At 35.2% G+C, this 19768-nt stretch overlaps 1 protein-coding gene across 2 annotated transcripts in view; it reads right to left on the reverse strand.

Moving 5' to 3' along the window:
- Window positions 1-19768, reverse strand: part of Clvs1 (clavesin 1) — a 233799-nt gene that overhangs the window by 33843 nt on the left and 180188 nt on the right. For both annotated transcript variants that reach the window (XM_003464393.5, XM_005001211.4), the window contains one exon: window positions 188-298. In XM_003464393.5, the coding sequence (XP_003464441.1) occupies window positions 188-298 (111 nt within the window). The remainder of the gene's footprint in view (window positions 1-187; window positions 299-19768) is intronic.

The following is a 19768-nucleotide window of genomic DNA, read 5'->3' on the forward strand; positions in this document are numbered from 1 at the left end:
CTGGGATTCTGAAAATAATTCTTTTTTTGGGGGATTATTTATTAAATCCAGGCCATTTGTGCACTCCATCTGAAGCTGAAATATTCATGGGTTAGAAAAAATACAGTGAAAGATTAGGTTGTGGTTGAGAAGAACTTGCTTTATTGTTCCTGATAGTCCGTATTTGGAATTTACTAGTTTTCCTTACCCGTTTTCTGGTCTTGTCTTTAAGGAATGGCTTGATGAGCGTATACAGAGCATGAATATACCAGGGTTGGTTGACAAAATGAACGCCTCCAAAGCGGGCAGGAAAGCTGTCCTGGGAAGGAAAGAGAGAAACGTACATCAGTGAATAACCACTCCAGGTTCGATTGGATCAACAAGATCATGCACCTAAGGATAACCTGTTTCTTCCTGGTAAATAATTTAGATTTCTAGTAGAGAAAGGATGCAAACACATTCAACTTCATGGCTGCTACAATTTCCTTCATTCCTCTTGGCTCTCTCTACCTTGAATCCACAACTTAAAACTATGCATAATCTCAGAACTATCTTTTAGCTAGATCTGAGAAGGGAGTCTGAATTCTTCATTGTGTTCAGTCAGCCCTGAACTAGTTCCCACAGACTGTAACTACAGATCTCTCTCTCTCTTTTCTTCAGATTCTCTTCTTTTCCTTCTGTCCTCTAAAGATGTTGCATTATTGTGAAAATAGATGAATTTTCTGGGTAAATGGCTATGTAGAAAGGGCTGCAAAAGAATTTCAAAGGCTCTGAGGAGGCAAGGCTTTCTGAATTGACCAAAGTCTAACTAGGTTTACAAAGTCTTTCCAGATTCTGCTGCTCGACCCTCACTCTGTTCTGGGAACACACTCTAGGTCCCAGAGAAAACACAGGTTGATTGAGGGATCAATGGATTTCCCTAATTAAGCCGTATGAGTATCACTTTCTGCAGTTAAACACATTTTGTAAATATCAAGAAATATGACATTTAAAAATGGTTTTGATTTTGGATTCAAGATAAGCAACATATACTTCTGAGAAGCTAGGAATTGCTTTTGGTATAAACTAGATTCATGGGACAAGGGAACCGAGCCATAAAGTCTCTATTAGTTCTCTATTAGACCAGGTCATAAGATCCTGATGAATGGCTGGAGCAAATTGGGTTCATCTTGACTTATGGAATTGAAAAAGAAGAAACATCTAAGTGCTGTTTGAATTGCCAAGTTTTCTGTCAATCGATTTCATTGCAAGCAACATCTTTATAAAGCGTTGGCAAGGTGATATGAAAGCAGAGGAAGCTAAGAGATCAGGAAGCAAGCTCATCCCCATAGCTGAATGAAGTACCTTGCCTGGGTCATTTTTAGTAACAAGGATAAGGGTTTATTAACTTTTTTTTTTTTTTTTTGGAATTCTGAGTCTACAGAATCTCTTGGTATTTTTGACACGGAGATCTAGTTTCCAACACTGAAATCTACTTTCCAACACAAATACATGAAACTATGCTTAAAAGTTTGACATTTGAAAACATTTAAAATAATTTTGATATCATCTAGACAATTTCCAGAAAAGATTCTTGTTTGTCAGGATATGGTTTTTTTTTCTTGCTCAATTTATTTTCAAAAACTTGGAACCATCACATATAATAGTAGAAAGGTTATCTATACTAATTTATACATTTGTCATGATATCTTACTATTCCAAATATGATTTCAGAAGTGTGAAAGTTCTTAATAGTGTCTTTTGTACATACATTTCAGGTTCTAAAAATGTTTTGGCCCTTACAAAAAGAGACCGTGTCTCAACCCACCAATCAACCCATGAAGGCACAGATTGGGAGAATGAATTGAGAAAGAAAACCAATGATATGCAATATAAAAAACACATTTAATTAAAAAAAGAAATTCATAGATTAAAAATCAAAGTATGGAGGACATTTACCATGCATCAGGAATGTGGTAAAAAGCAGGACAAACTATCTTAATTTCAGAAAAAGTGAATTTCAACCTAAAACTGAACTGAACATAATAGACAAAGAAAGGCAGTACATACAGCTTAAGGGAAAAATTTGACAAGAAGAGATAACAATTATAAACATTTAAATGCCAAACACCTGCACACTCAACTTCATAAAACAAACACTTCTGAACATGAAAATTGAGATAATCACCAATAAAATTGTAATGGGAGACTTCAGTCCCCACTATCATAAATAAGCAAATCAAAAAGGAATCAACAAAAAATATCAAAACTGAACCAAATCTTTGAACAAATTATTAATTTATTCAAATTATTAATAATTAATAATTAATATAATAATATATTATATATTATATTATATGTATTATATATAATTATATATATTTATAATATATATGATTATAATATAATTATATTATATATAATATAATACATATTTAATATTTATTTAATATTAATATCTATAATATTATTAATATTAATAATTAATTTAATTAAATTATTAATCTATTAATAGATATCTACAGTCTATCCCACCCAACAGAAACAGAACACAAACTTTTCTCAGTGTACTCTTTCTTAAAATAAACCATATACTACCCAATAAAAGATGATTAAATATGTACAAAAGACTGGGGCTGGGGATTTAGCTCAGCGGCCTAATCGCCTGCCTTGCAAGCAGGCAATCGTGAGTTTTATCCCTGGTACCGATAAAAAAGGAAAAAGACAAAAAAAAAAGAATCAAAATTATCCTGTGCATATTATCAGACTATAGTACAATGAAACTAGAAATCAGTAGTGCAGTGGTGAAAGAAACCCAAGAAATTCTGCAAACATGAAAATTAAACAATACACTCTTCAATAATCAATTGATTTCAAAATAAATTAAGGAAGAAATTAAACAATTCCTAGAATTAAATGATAATACCATTGCAACATACTGGAACCCATGGGACACAATGAAAGTAGTCCAAAAATAGAAGTTTAAAGCTGTGAATGCCCACACCAGAAAAACAGCAAGCTCAAGTAAATAATCTTTCAACACACTTCAAGGTCATAGAAAACAAGAACAATCTAAACCCAAGGATAGCATGAGAAAGGAAGTTATTAAGATTATGGCAAAAATGAATGCATTTGAAATTTAAAAATTACAAAGAATCAAGGAATCAAAGAGCTAAGTATTTGAAAGATTAAACAAAAGAGACAAAACGTGATTCAGCCTAACAAAACAAGGAAAGAAAAAAATCCAAATCCTTTTACAATAGTAAACAAAGTAAAATCACAAAACATATTGCCAAAATCCAGAAGATCATGGGTAACTTCTCTGAGAGTGTACATTGAAATAAAATGGAAAATTCTAAAGAAATGGATAGAATCTCCAGTGGTACAACGGATTAGTATGTAGTACTTATTCACAAGCAATGGATTAAAATCTTAGATACATATGAAATAGCAAAGCTGAATAAAGAACATACAAAAATGCTGAATGAACTAATATTGGTCAATGAATTGAAGAAGTAATTTAAAAACTGCCAACTAAGAAAAGTTCCAGTCCTGGAATATTGACTGCCAAATTCTGTAACAACTTTTGAAAAGATCTAAATCCAGTATTCTTCAAAATACTTAATGAAATAAAAAATTAGGTTGTACTCCCAGAGCCATTCCAGGAAGCAACCATTATCATGATTCTAAAACTGAAAAGGACACAACTAAAAGAGAACTACAAGCCAATCTCTTAAATAACACTAATGCAAAAATCCTCACCAAGGTACTGGCAAACAGAGTGCAAAAAATCATGAAAATGATTATATCCCGTGACCAAGTAGGCTTCATTATAAGGATGCAGAAATGGTTCAACATCGGCAAAGTACTAAATGTAATATACTGCATAAAGAGAAGTAAGGGGGAAAAATCACCTGATCATTTCAATAAACGCAGAAAAACATTTTGCAAAACCTAAAATCAATTCATGACAAAAACTCCAAACAAAATAGGGTATAGAGAGTCTTTATCTCAATTTGATAAAAATCATTATGACAAAACAATAGCTGACATCATCTTCAATAGTGAGAAGGTTAAACTTCCCTTCTAAAATCAGGAACAAGACAACTCCTGTTCCATATAGTTCTTAAAACATTAGCCAGAGCTGTTTGACAAGAGAAAGAAGTTAAATTATTATTATTTGCAGAAGGTATGATACTCTAAATAGAAATTCCCCAAAACTCTACCAACAAACCCCTGGAATTAATAACCAAAATCTGGTAGTATAGTAGTATATGAGGTAAACATTAAAAAATCAATAGTGTTACAAAATCAAAGCACAAAAACTGAACAGACAATGAAACAATGACAGCACAAGCTATTATTTTTGATAAACAGAATTAGTAGTATGGTTATCTACCTTGCACACTTAAATGTACATACAATTATATGTGTGTACCTACAGGTTGTTCTTTCCTTTTGAACACTTTATTTCTCTTTCATTATTATAATATCTATTGTACATCTTGGAACTTATTACTCTTTCAGTTTTTTAAATTTTTTTACACTAAAGAGACAATATGATATGAGAAACTAATTCTAAGATAACATTGTGTGATATATTAACTAGTGTTGATTTCTTACTGTTTTTGAAATTCTGTATTATTTCTACCCTTTTTTCTTTTCTGCTTTCAAAATTAAAAAAGTATTTTTCAAAAAAAATCAATGTGTTTCTGGGCACCAAATTACAGAGTGAGAAATTAGGAAAACAACACCTTTCACAATAGTAGCAAGTAAAATGAAATACGTAGAAATAAACTTAATCAAGAAAATGGAAGACTTTTATAATGAAAACTACAGTACTCTGATAAAGGAGATTGAACTGGATAAAAGAAAATGGAAAAATGTCTCCAAAAACAATATAGTCAAAATGACTATACTTTCAAAACTGTTAATACAGATTTAACACAATCCCCATTAAAATACCAGTAGAATCCTTCATAGCCAAAGAAAATAATCCTAAATTTATATGGGACTAGAAGAAACCTAGAACAGCCACAAGGGAAAGGGAGGAAGCATCACAATCCCAGGCTTCAATAATACCACAAAGATACAGTGACAAAAATCGGATAGTATTGAAAGAAAGAGAGAGAGAGAGAGAGAGAGAGAGAGAGAGAGAGAGAGAGAGAGAGAGAGAGAGAGAAAGAAAGAAAAAGAAAGAAAGAAAGAAAGAAAAGACTTTAGAGTCAACAGAATATAGAATGCAGAAACAACTCCAGGCACACTCAGCTAACTTATGCTTGATAAAGGGATCAATTACTATAGCTAGTAGAATGATAGCCTTCTTAACAAATGGCGCTACAAAAACTGGCTGTTGACATGCTAAAGACAACTAGAGCCATATTTGTCACCATACACTAAGCTAAAATTAGAATAGATCAAAGACCTTAATATAAAAATGGAAACATTTAAGTGTTGTTTTGTGTGTGTGTGTGTGTGTGTGTGTGTGTGTGTGTGTGTTTTGGTATGGGAGATCAAACTCAGGACTGCACGCTTGCAAAGCAGGTGCTTATGCTGCTGAGCTAAATCCCTGGAAACATTTAAACTGCTGGAAAACAATAAAGCATAAATAAAGTCCTTGAAGATATAAACATAGGCAAAGACTTTCTGAACAAGAAACAATACAGTAAGTCCCCAACTTACAAACAAGCTCCATTCCAGGGTTGATTCTCAAGTCCAGCAAAGTGAGTCTTACACACCTTTAACATAAATATATAATCATATTGCTTTTCACGTCCTAGCATACCACCACACCACAATTGCTTTTCTTTCTGCTTCCAGATACCCAGGGTCTGATTGAGTACTGTGTTACTGTACACTATCACACTGTACAGCACAACAGTGACAAAGTCTGCAGACACATGAGCTACCTCCATGACTTGTTGGCATCTACAAATGTTCCTAATGTGAGGTTCATTTGTATCTTTGAAAGTTTGCAATTTGAATGTTTGTAAGTTGGAGACTACTGTACTAAGAATCAACAAATGGGATCACATCAAGTTAAAAAGTTCCAGCACAGCAAAAAACAAAACAAAACAAAAAAAAAAAAATTGTCACCAAAAGAGTGAAGAGACAACCCACAATATAACAAAAAAGTTTTTGGACTCCAGCTGTCTCCACAGACAACCTCGTGGGACCTGGGAACTCCAGCCAGAGGTGTGCATGGGGATAGACTAGACCCAGGCCCCTCCTGTAACTCTAGCCATCTCTGCAGACAACTTCATGGGGCCCAGGAACTCCAGCCAGAGACCCACAAGGGCCAGGCCAGAACTGGGCCCCTCCCATGTCCCATAGTCCTGGCCACTACCTCAGGACCTAGGAATTCCAACCCTTGACGCACACCCCCGCAGTCCCATTGCTGCCATCGGGGACACCCTCCACCTCCTGGACCTAGCATTGCTGTTGATCTTCAGCTCCCACACCTCCCCCCAGAACCTTGGACTGCAGTGGGTTAACCATGCAATATCGAGAGAGGCTCAGTAAGAAAAACTCAGCAGGCTTCTATCAGTGAGGTGAGTTTACCCCTAAAATAGGAATACAGTTTGCCAGGTTCAGTGGGTAAACAGGAGCAATAGAGAAGCCCCTCCAGAAGTAGGCCATAGGCAAGCTTGGCAAGTGGGTGGGTGAATCCTTCTCCATACAGAGAATATCATGTAGGTTGAGGAGTGTGCCAACAAGGCCTCCCCAACCTGAAGAAAATTTGAGGAGGCCTGTGGGACACCCAGAGACACAGTAGGGTCCCAGTAGCAACAGACACTATAAACAGCGAGATCTGGTGACTCTGAACAACCTGAGGACATAATAACAGCAGGAGCTAGGGGTTGATTTCCATCAATATTCCTATGCTTCTCAGGCTAGGAAAAACATAGGACTCACCCAACAGGCCCTGCAAGAAGAATTCAGGTGACTGACCCACCTCTTCATTGTGGGACCCAGCAATTGGAGAAGCATTCACCTTACAATAGGACCCCAAGATACACAATACCAAAAGTTGACACTAGTGGGATTGAAGGACCAAATATTAACCCAAAATGGGAAAATGGCAAAATGAAAAAGCCAAATGCAATTTCAAACATCTAGTTTACCAGGAGCAAGTACAGGAAACATTGAAATAGAGGACTTCAAAAGTAACACACCAGAAATCTCTGAAAAGATAGCAAGTGAAGTAAAAAAAAAAAAAAAAAAAAAAAAAAACTCCATGAGGCTATAGAGGAAATCAAATTAAAAGAAATCTCATGTAAAAACATAAATAACAATCTTGGTAAAGGAGTTGCTCAGTGCAGCTAGAGAAGAAACAGATAAAAAAAAAAAGTACAGGAGCATGGAAAACTGATTGAAACCTTGAATGAACCATATAGAAAACAAGCAGAATTCATGAAACCAACTCAAAGAACCATCCAAGAAACAAAAATTCTATAGAAAGCTGGCAAACCACTTAAATGAAGCTGAGGATGGAATTTCAGACCCTGAGGACAGGATCGCAATTAGTGACCATGAAAGGATAGAACTTTTAAACATAACAAAGCAGCATGAAATGACAATTCAGCAGCTTCAAGATGATGCCAAGAGCAACAATATAAGATTAATAGGCATCAGTGAAGATGCAGGAGTCAATGCAAATGATATAACTAAAATATTCACAGAAGAAATAGCAGAAAATGTTCCGAAAATGGGGAAAAAATCTGATATGCAGATAAGTGAGGCATATAGAACACAAAACAATCACAACCAACATAAATCTACACCCAGATATAATTAAGATCCCAGACATGAAGCATAAAAACAGAATATTAAAAGCTGTTAGAGAAAAGACACAACTCACCTATCAAGGAAAGCCTAATAGAATCACAGCAGACTTTTCAGCACAAACCCTCTAGTTAAGATGAAGTTGGAGTGAGGTATTTCAAGTCTTAAAAGAAAACAACTTTCAACCCAGACTGATGTACTCAGAAAAACTTACTTTCAAATTTAATGGAAAAGCAAGATATGTCCATGACAAAGAACAACTGAAGAAATTCACGTCCATCAAACCAACCCTAGAAAGTGTGTTGAAAGACATAGATAGAGATAAAAATGACCACAATCACCAGAGCAACAACAAAAATAAATCACCAGGTAGGACAAGCAATCAAATAAGGGGGAAATTCAGAGAGCAAACAACTGGAACCTAACATGGCAAAGTTGAGCCATCATATATCAGTCATATCCATAAATGTAAATGGCCTTAATTTACCTACCAAAAAAATAGTTCAACTGAGTGGATCAAGAAACATAACCCCAAAATATGCTGTATAAAAAAACCACATCTGACCCAAAATGAACTTCATAGATTAAAAGTCAAAGGATGGAAAATAGTAACCCATGCAACAGGAACACAGAAAAAAGCAGGGGTAATCATTCTATTTGCAGACACTGTGAACTTCAAACTTAAAATGATTAAAAGGGATAAAGAAGGTCACTGCATACTCTTTAGTGGACACATTCAAGAGGAAGAACTAACAATTATAAATATATATGCATCAAATACAAGAGCACCCAACTATATAAGGCAAATACTAATAGACATGAAAAACCAAATACACAAGAACACAATTATAACAGGGGACCTTAATACCCCATTGTCACAAAGAGATAGATCAACTAGACAAAAAGTAAGCAGAGAAATAATAGAACTCAATCAGACCTGAGAGCAATTGCACTGAGTAGATGTTTACAGAGTGTTCCACGCAATCACATCAGAATACACATTCATTTCAGCTGCACATGGGACATTCTCCACAATAGACCATATATTATCCCATAAAACATTCTTAAGTAAATGCAAAGTTATTGAAATTATCCCATTGTAATATCTGACCATAGTGCACTGAAATTGGAAATTAATGGCAAAAGAAATTGCAAAACCTGCATAAATACATGGAAATTAAATAACAAACTTCTGAAAGCCAGTGGGCTACAGATGAAATTAAAGAAGAAATAAAGCAATACCTATAATTCAATGAAAATGCAGAAACAACATACTGCAATCTGTGGGATGCAATGAAAGCAGTCTTAAGAGGGAAATATACAGCAATAAATTGTCATATCAAGAAAACACAACAAGCACAAATAAACAACCTAATGCTTCATCTCAAGTTTTTAGAAAAAGAAGAGCAAGTTAAACCCAAAGCTCATAGAAGAGAGGAAGTTGTAAAGATTAGAGCAGAAATCAATGCAATTGAAACAAAAACAAAAACAAAAACAAAAAAAAAACACAAAGATTCAATGAATCAAAAAGCTGCTTTTTTGAGAGAATAAACAAAATTAGCAAACCTCTAGCTGACCTTATCAAGAAAAAGAAATAAAAAACCCAAATTCTTGCAATAAGTACAGAAAAGGGGGAAATTCGACATATTCCATGGAAATTCAAAAGATCATGAATACCTACTTTTAAAATCTCTACTCACTTGGGTGGAAAATGCAGAGGAAACATGCATATTTCTAGAAACATATGAACTACCAAAGCTCAACCAAGAAGATATACCAATTTTGAATAACCCAACATCAGCAATTGAAATTGAAAACGTAATTAAAAACTTACCAACAAAGAAAAGCCTAGGTCCTGATGGATTCACAGCTGAATTCTGCAAGAAATTTAGATTTACTCCCTAAACTCTTCAATGCAATTGAAAGGGAAGCAATCTTCTCTAAATCATTTTTGGAGTCAAGTATTACTTTGATACCAAAACCAGATAAAATCCAACCAAAAAGTAGAACTATAGGCCAATCTCACTAATGAACATTGATGCAAAGATACTCAATAAAATACTGACAATTAGAATGCAGCAAATCCTTAAGAAGATTATACCTCAAGACCAAGTGGGATTCATCCCAGGAATGCAGGGATGGTTTAACAAAAGCAAATCAATAAATACAATACACCACATCAACAGAGCCAAAAACAAAAACTACATGATCATCTCAATAGATGCAGAAAAAGCTTTTGAAAAAATATAACATATGTTCATGGTAAAAACCCTTCAGAAACTTGGAATACATGGTGTCTATCTCAGTCTCATAGAGGCCATCTATGACAAACCAACAGGCAACATTATACTATATGCATAAAAACTGAAAGCTTTCACTCTAAAATCAGGAACTAGATAACGATGTCCACTATCACCACTCCTATTCAATACAGTTCTAGAAATACTAGCCAGGGCAATCAGACAAGAGAGAGAAATAAAAGGAATAAAGATAGGAAAGGAAGAAGTTAAATTATCACTACTTGCAGATGACATGATACTCTATAAAGAAGATTAAAAAACTCCATTAAAAGACTACTAGAGGCAATAAACAAATTCAGCAGTGTAACTGGATATAAAGTCAATGCTCAAAATTCAATAGCATTCCTGTACACAAACAAAAACTTACTGTGAGAGAAATTATGGAAATATCGCCTTTCACAATAGCATCTTAAAAAAAATGAAATACTTAAGAATCAACCTAAGAATGTAAAAGACCTATATGCTGAAAATTATGCTCCACTAAAAAAGGAGATTGAAGAGGATATTAGAAAATGGAAGGATATTCTTTGCTCTTGGTTAGGAAGAACCGACATTGTTCTTTTATACAGATTTAATGCAATCCTAATCAAAATACCATTGACATACCTCACAGATCTAGAGAAAACACTCCTAAAATTCATTTGGAAACAGAAGAAACCTAGAATAGGAAAGGCAACTCTGGGCAACAAAGGCAAGGCTGGAGGCATCTCAATTCCTGACTTGAAACTATACTACAAAGCCACAGTGACAAAATCAGCATGGTACCGGCAAAGAAATATACATGATGATCAATGGAACGGATTAGAAGATGCAAACACAACTACAAAGATATTCAGCCACCTGATATTTAGCAAAGGGGCTAAACATGGTCACTGGAAGAAGGATAGCCTCTTTAATAAATGGTGTTGAAAAAATTGGCTTTCCATATGCCAAAGACTGAAACTAGACCCATACATATCACCATGCACAAAAATAAAGTCTAAATAGATCAAAGATCTAAATATTAGAACATAAACATTAATTCTACTGGAAGACAAGGTAGGTAGAAGTCCTGGAGACATAAGAGTAGGCAGAACATTCATGAACAAAACACAAAGTGCATGGGAAACACTTCAAAGAATCAACAACTGGGATCTCATATTATTGAAAAGTTTCTGCACTTCAAAAGAAATCACCAACAGAGTCAAAAGAAAACTCATACAATGGAAAAGAATTATAGCCAGCAACCCCTCAGACAAAGGACTTATATCCAGAACATATAAAGAACTGAAAAACATCAAGCCCCTAAATTGAAAGAACTTCAAAAATGAGCATCTGAGATAAATAGACATTTCTCAGATGAAGATATACAAATGGAAAATCAATACATGAAGAAATGTTCACCATTATTGGTCATTCAAGAAGTGCAAATTAAAACAGCATTGAGATTTCATCTCACTTCAGAAAGAATAACTGCCATCAAGAAAAACAACTGATAACAAATGTTGGCAAGACTGTAGGGAAAAAGGAACACTACTCCATTGTTGGTGGGAGTGTAGACTGGTGCAGCCACTGTGGAAATTACTATGGAGATTTCTCATAAGACTAAGATTGGAGTTCCATTCAACCCAGCTATTCCCCTCCTGGGTGTTTTCCCAGAAAACCTGAAAAGGTCATGTCACAATGACATATGTGCACCTATGTTCATAGCAACACAATTTACAATAGCTAAGTCTTGGAAACAACCAAAATTCCCATCAATTGCAGAGTGGATGAAAAAGATGTGGTATTTTTATACAATGGAATACTATTCAGCTATAAAAAAGATGATCTTGATGTCTTCATAGATAAATGGAGGCAACATGAGACTATCCTCCTAAGTGAAGTAAATAAGAATCATGTTTATAAATATCACATTGTGTCTTTAGTGTAAAAAATAATAACTGTATGAGTAATAAAACCCAAATTGTGTAATTGCTATTGTAAAAAAAAAGAGGAAAAGAAAGTGCTCTAAAGGATATAACTACATGTATGGATAAGTGTGTAAGATAGATGACCATATTACCTTTTGTTGGATCATTGAGGAGAACTGTTTTAGTCTCACTGTTTGAATGTTCACTTTGTATGTTTTAATTTTGTAACTTGAACAACTATTTTTAAAATGACAGTATGTTATTTACCAACTAGTGATATTTTACTGTTTATTTTTTTAAAATTCTGTATTATTCTACCCTTTTGTCTGTTTTGCTCTTTTTCTCTTTAAATAAAATTTTAAAAAAATTTTGCCTGCTATTCATTAAATGATTAATATCTATAATATATATAGAACTCAAAAAATTAGACCCCCAAAATTTAGAGACTCAATCAAAAAAAGGGAATACGAAATGAGTAGACACGTCAGAGATGAAGTACAGTGTCCTATAAATACAAGACAAAGTATTCAACATCACTGGTCATTTGAGAGTTGCAAATTAAAATTACAAAGCAGTGACTGTAAGTTCTGTTGACTCTGACCAATAAATCTGCCAGAAAACTGTGAGAGCTTTTATTCATGTAGTCAGAGGGTGAATATGTGCAACTCAACACATGGATACCTGTGCCTCAGAGCCATGGGCTTGGGTGAGAGTAGAAACAGGATTGTTTTTCCCATATCTTTCCTATGAACTTCGAAGGAGAATTCCTCTTAACTAAAAAAGGCAATGTGCAAATATCCTGGGTGTTCCTGAATGAGCCTAGCCACATTATTAATGTGTCTTTCTGCGTGCATGTGTGGCTCTGTGTGTTGTGAAAGGGAAGTGCAATTTAGCAAATACAGTCTGCTTACGATCAACCCCCATCATTGTTGGCCACTTATTCCTGATCACATCAGCAAACTGCAGATGTTGGGGATGTTGTCAGTCTCCCAGAATGTCAAGGGATTAGCAGTGCTTGGATAATCACCTTCATCAGAATACAGTTCTTGGAGGCTGGATCAGACCTCTATCAAGATGATTGGCCTGCGTTCAGTGACATTGTAATGCCGTGTTTTCTAGAGTTTTTGAAAATAAAGACTATTTACCAAAATATACCCTAAATTCAAAATAATTGTATGACTTATGTACATGTTACAAACTTATAAATAAAAATATAGCATCATTCCAAAATATATACATATTCAGCTAAAAATGTGTCTATATTTCTACCTTATTTTAAATTATTTCCTTATAAAAATAAAGTCTAGAAAAATTCAAAATATTACATAATGCCATTATTTGAAAAATTGGAGAATACAAGCCAGAAAGAACAGATCACTTATAATCTCTCTGCTAAGGATACACTCCTACTAGTCTCTAACATTTAGAATAGACCAGGCAGGATTACAGTAACAAACCACCTGTTTTCTTATTGCTTGAAACTATAAAGACTGATTTTTTTATTCACACTAAATTTTCTGCCCTGCTTGATTTGCGTTTACTGAGGTGCACAGCATCCCCATCTGGAGCAGTACTGCTAGCCACAGATCACGGAAACAGCTTGGAAGAGTTACACTTTGCCTTCCAAAGTTGAATCCCACTGTGACATGCGTCAAAGTGACACATCACATTTTACAGCCCAGATACATGCCTGATGTTCAGAGGGATAAGGCAGTGAAATACTACCATGCAGGTGCTCAGTAAAAGGACTCAAACCATTCATGAATAGTACTAATGATCACCAAGCTCCACTAATCCTTCTCCTCATTTCCTTCTGTGTTTTATATTTTTCTTCTTAGACGAACTATATTTTACAATTTAGGCATAGTAATTAGTCAAAAATACAGCCTGTATTTCTCAGACTTGATGCAGTGCTGCTGTTGCTGTGGTTTGAACATGATGTGTCCCCTCCAAAGCTGATGTTGAAATGTAATTTTCGATGTTCAGGATGAAGGTAGAAATTTAATCCAGCTGTGGTGTTAAGAGGTGGAGCCTTTAGGAAGTGATTAGCACTAGCATCAGCAGGGTAGAGCCCTGTGACTGAATCCTGAGGATTTAGTGAGGAGGAGAGCACTAGAGACATAGACATGTGTCTGCCTTCCCTCTCATCATGTGATGCCCTGCACTGCCTTGTGACTCTGGCAGCAAGAAGGCCATCACCAGATAAGTTCCCCCTTCTTTAGCCCAAACCACTTTTCTCGGTAAGCCAAAATGAACTATTTTTCTTGGTAACCTATCCATTCTGTGATACTGTGGTGTAGGAAACAAAAATCAAGCTATAAAATACAAATATGAGATTTACAGGATAACAGAGAAAATACAAAATTTCAAATATATAATGATTTGTTTAATGCCTGTAATTCTTCCTTAAGTGATTAGTTCATATCTGGAAGTCCTCAGTTAAGCACACTGAATGTCCATTATAGGAAAAACACCAGATTGTGTTATCTAAACTATACTTGTCAAAAACTGGCAGTAACTTCAGTGCTACCAGGGTTTTACACTACAGAGGTAAGAAGCCCTCATTTTAATACGATTGTTAGAACAACTTGTGATCTCATAAAAGAAAGTCTTTTCAACTTTGATAAAAAGATAGTCTTTGCACTTTCAATAACTTAATATTTGACTCATAGATCCAGGCAACTCACATTTTCAAATTCCACAGCACTGAAAGAGTTGTAGTAAACTTACTCTAAAATGATATAGACAAACCCTGCCCAGTTATGAGACATTTCATTTATGTTGCTTCATTCTTTCCTTCTCCTGATGTTGTACGTCTTCTAGTTCAAAACACATCATTCTATTCACTGATCCTATGAGATGTGAGCACAAGCAGCAAAGTAAGAGACCTGGAGGGGCTGTCTCAGATTTTCTTTACTCTAATGAAGGAAACCTATATGCAAAGTGATAACTGAAATTCCCCATGGTAAACTTGGAGATTTTATTATACAAGAAATTATCCATATTATACAATATAGCTATCTGCATCTGCAAAGATGGAGCAGACCTATTTCTCTAGCTAAGCACAGTTTGGAAAATACATATAAAATACATATAAAATAAAAATAGATTGTGAGGGTAGAGAGAATACAGAAGAGCTGAGAACTTCATGATCCCATGAAGGACAAGAGAGTTCCTATATTTTCTTCTCTCTCTCTCTCTCTCTCTCTCTCTCTCTCTCTATATATATATATATATATATATATATATATATATGTGTGTGTGTGTGTGTGTGTGTGTGTGTGTGTGTGTGTGTATCATATATAGATCAGATTGGGGAAGAAGAAGTTAGCAATCTAGAAATACCAACTATTACACAAAAATGTAAAATCATATCACTAAAAAAGGCTTTCTAATCAGAGGACCTAGTAAGGGCCAACCCAGCCTAGTATGACAACTTCTAGATACATCTGTTCTACTCTAGACAAATGCACAGAAAAATAAATCAAAACCAGTTTCCTTCCTTATTGTGCTAGCAAACCTGAGTGATCAGCCTAGACTTTCAACCCTGTTAGGTGATAATTAAGTGAGTAATGTCTGTCCTATGGAAGGAGAATGCTATGGAATGTCCAGTAGAGATACAGAATCTTTGTTCCCAATGACCAATAATGACCACTTCTCCCAGCATTGTGATGTTAGTGAAGACTACAGAAAGAGCTTCCACCTCAAGCCCATATCATTATGAAGTTCCCCTTCCCTGTGGAATGGTGGCAGAGGAAAACTAGTGGACAGTTAAGACTACGACAGACAAATGTCCAGTGGTAATGAGGCTGCCCTCACCACAATGTCAGCAGAGACCATGAGGAGAGCTATGGATTCAACTCAAGCCAGTAGTATTGAGGAGGCCTCCTCCTTGGGTATCAATAGAGACAGCATATCAACTGAGGCAGGAGAATTGCTGCAAGTTTGAGACCATCTTGGGCTATACAGTAAGTACCAGGCTACCCTGAATTAAGCGTGGCTCTGCCTCAAAAGAAAATGGAAATTATTCAACCTGAACAATGAAGAGAAAATAGAATTTAAAAATCAATAGAGGCCAAATCTAAATTACAGAGAGGTTAGAATAACATAATAAAAACTTTGAAATTAGTCATCAAAAATGTTTAAGATGTATTATGTACATATACTGACTCCCCATGATGAATGTAATCATTGCATACTGCAAACATGCACTAATAAAAATTTGTATATTCTTCAGGAGCAATTATAAATACATTTGAAACTTTAAAAATATGGAAAATCTTAGCAAAGAAGCAAAATATATTAGAGAAGAAATGTAAAAGATATAGAAGAATCATATGGAAATTTTGAACTGAGAAATGCAAAAATAAAAAGAAAGAATAATTAAAGCTCACTAATCTGAGGAAATTAGCCCAGTAACAGAATAGAAGAAACAAAGGAAAGTATCAGTGAACTAGAAATTAGAAACAAATTAAAACTAGGTATGCTGGTGCATTGTGCATTTGTGAAGGTTCCTTGTCTAGTGCTTGGATTGATGGTGTCAGTGCTCCACCCACATAGGGGTGGGGCCAGGATGTGATGTAATGGCAGAAGGAAGGTGTGTCTTGCTCTTTGCTGGTTCCTGCTTGCTGTTTGCAGCCACCATGAACTGTGGCCCAGCCATGCCCGCCTGCCTGGGAGCCAACTGAGTGTGGACTGAAACCCCCCAAAACTGTAAGAAATAAACCTTTCCTTTCCCAACTTTGGGCTTCAGGTATTTTGTCTCAGTGACGAGTAAAAAGTAACTAAGACATCTGTAATCCCAGCACTTGAGAGGCTGAGGCAGAATTGCTTCAAGTTTGAGACCATCTTGGATTACACAATAAGTACAAGGCTACCCTGAATTAAGCATAGCTCTGCCTCAAAATAAAATAGAAATTACCCAACCTGAACAATGAAGAGAAAATAGACTTCAAAAAAATGAACAAAGCCTCAGAGAACTGTGGGCCTAAGTAATAGCCAGTTTTATCACTGCTAAGCTACAACATTCAGCACCCACAGTTGAAAGGAGAAAGGTTTAATTTAGCTTGTGGTTTCAAAAAATTCAGTAGAGGTTTGAAAGCTTCAAAGTAGAAATTTCATGGTAAAAGTTTATGTTGAAAAAACTGCTTAGTTTATCATGGCCAAGAATCAGCAGAAGAACATGCCAGACAGGAATGGAGAATAGCATATGTAGCAGCCAAGGTTACCCCTTAATGACCCACCCATGAATGATCTTTAATAATCTGCTATGTGTTTCTTAATCCAATGTGGTTGACATATTGGAATTAATGGTCACAATCCATCTCTTCTCAACTTCACACCCAAAATATATCTCCTTAAACCATACTTAATCTCTAAACAAACATAATAATGAGCTCATAATCCCACTTCAAAGGATATAACTATGCCATATACAACGAAGTGCAATATTGCCTCACCAAAATCTCAGCAGCTCCTGCATTTTTTAAAATCAAAGTCACAGTCTCCTCTAAGACTCTAAGCTGTGAACCTTTGTAAAAATAACAATTATCTTAGCTATCTTGCATGCATATGTGTGTGTGTGTGTGTGTGTGTGTGTTTATAATTGCACTACTCATTCTATTTGTTCACTGAAAGGAACAATTAGTGCTTATATTATTTGATCAATTTTGCATACCTGTAACTGGTAATCTGAGCAACTATTCTCAAGAAGACAATATACAATACAATAACCATTGTTAATTTCATATCATCTTGTTTTGAAATTTTGTATCATTTTATTTTTTATTCTCTTCAAGATAAAAATAAAAAAGAAAAATTAACAAACATGTTATATAATACCAAGATACAAAGGTATAAAGTAAATATTCCCATCCACAAAAGGAAGGATGGAGTATAGGAAAGAAATGGGTCAAAGCAAGATTTAAACCAACACAATAGGGCAAACATTAAGGCTGTAGTTTCGTATCTGGCATCCTGGGCACAAGGTGGTATAGTATGAGTTTGAAATGGCTTTGGTGACTCCCCACCTATGGCCTTGCCCACTGCAGCCCATATGGGCTCTTTCTTGAGGTCTCCACTCGTGGCTTGCAGCTTTCTTTGGTAGATATTCTGCATTTTTAGCATCTCCAACTTCCTTGGGTCTTCACTGTACCTTTGTCTTTCTACAGCTTCACACACTGCCTTTCAGGAGTTCTTTACCTGAACTCCAAGGCTTTTTTTGAAATCTGCTTAGAAGCATCCTTAAATCCATAATTTTTCATGCTGCATTATGGTTGAACCAGAATCATGTGGACAACATTAGTCTGCTGCCTATCTTGGGTCTTTCTCAACCACAGTTCCCTGGACTCTCTTCTTTAGTGAAAGTTTGGCGATTTTGCACCTTTGAATCTGGAATGAGTAGAGTCCCTCAAATCATTTTTCTTCTTGTCCTTACACAAAGTTATTAATTTCCTCTTCATGGCACCTATCTCTTCAGCATCCACACCACTATTGGCAATCTTTACACATAGTTCTTTCTGGGTCAAAATTTAAGTTTTTCAAAATTTTCTGCTCTTTCTTTTCATCCTACTTCTCACTATAAATCTGGTGAAAGTAGCCAGCAGTACCTGTGTCACGGTTGAATGTTGGGCTGTCTTGAAATTTTCTCTGTCAAATTAATTAGTCCACTGTCCTTAATTTCAGGTTCCTTCAAAATTCCAAGACGAGCAAAATGTACACAAATTTTCTGCCAGGGTAAAACACTCAAGGCCTATAGTCCAAACACTTATGCAGTCCTTCATCCTAACTTTTTTGAGTCTGCCCCTTATTGTTTCCATTCCTAGGAGATTCCTAGTCTTCTGAGCTCTGACCAAAATCACTCATCAAGTTCTGTTTACTGTATTCTAAGGATTTTCTAACCTTTATCTACAAAGTTTTCTAAACTTCTCCTGAAAACCAGTTCCAAAGACTTCTAAACCAGGTGGTCACAGGAAAGACCTCACTGTCATACCCTATAACAGAAACTATAATATTTGTAACATTAGAGTCATGAAAAAAGGACAGAAAACAGGGACTGAAAAATGTTCAAGGAAATTGTGGCTAGAACCTTCCAAGTTTAGCAAGACATATAATCATATAAATTTGAGAAGTTAGTTGAATAACTAGTTGTATAAGCTCAAACAAATTGATAGACACATCATAATGTATTTTTGACAGCTATAGCCAGAGTATTTAAGGTGCCTGAAGAAACATAAATGTGTACTACAAGGGAAAAACAAAGGGAATGACAACAAATTTTTCATTAAAAATCATGGAGGCCACAATAACATGGTGATTTTTTTTTAATGCTGGGAAAAAAAGAAGGTTAAAAAAAGAAATGTCAATCCAGAATCCTATGCTTAATAAAAATAGTCCTCAGGAATAAAGGCAGAGTTAAGAAACTCTCAGCGGGTTGGATCATTGAACAAAACTGTTTGCAGTCTCACTGTTTGAAAGTCCCCTCTACATGCTTTAATTTTGTAACTTCAACAACTATTTCTAAGATGACAATATGTAATTAACTAGGGATTTCTTACTGTTTATTTTTTCTGAAATTCTGTATAACTTGTACCCTTTTTCTGTTTTTTTTTTCTTTTTTCTCCTTAAATAAAGTTAAAAAAAAAAAAAAAAAAAACCAAGAAACTCTCAGTGGGAAGAAAGCAAAGAAATTTTGTTTCCAGAAGACCTGTTTTAAAAGCATGGCTTAAGAAAGTTCTTTTAAATATAAAAGGAATTGTGAAAGGAACCTTAGGTCATTAGGTAGAAAGAAATAACACAGCAGGCAAAAATAAACATTAAATACTATAGGATTTT

The sequence above is a fragment of the Cavia porcellus genome, unplaced genomic scaffold (assembly GCF_034190915.1).
Source record: "Cavia porcellus strain 051 isolate PalLab524CR breed Dunkin Hartley unplaced genomic scaffold, mCavPor4.1 scaffold_11, whole genome shotgun sequence".
NCBI classification, from domain to species: Eukaryota; Metazoa; Chordata; class Mammalia; order Rodentia; family Caviidae; genus Cavia; species Cavia porcellus.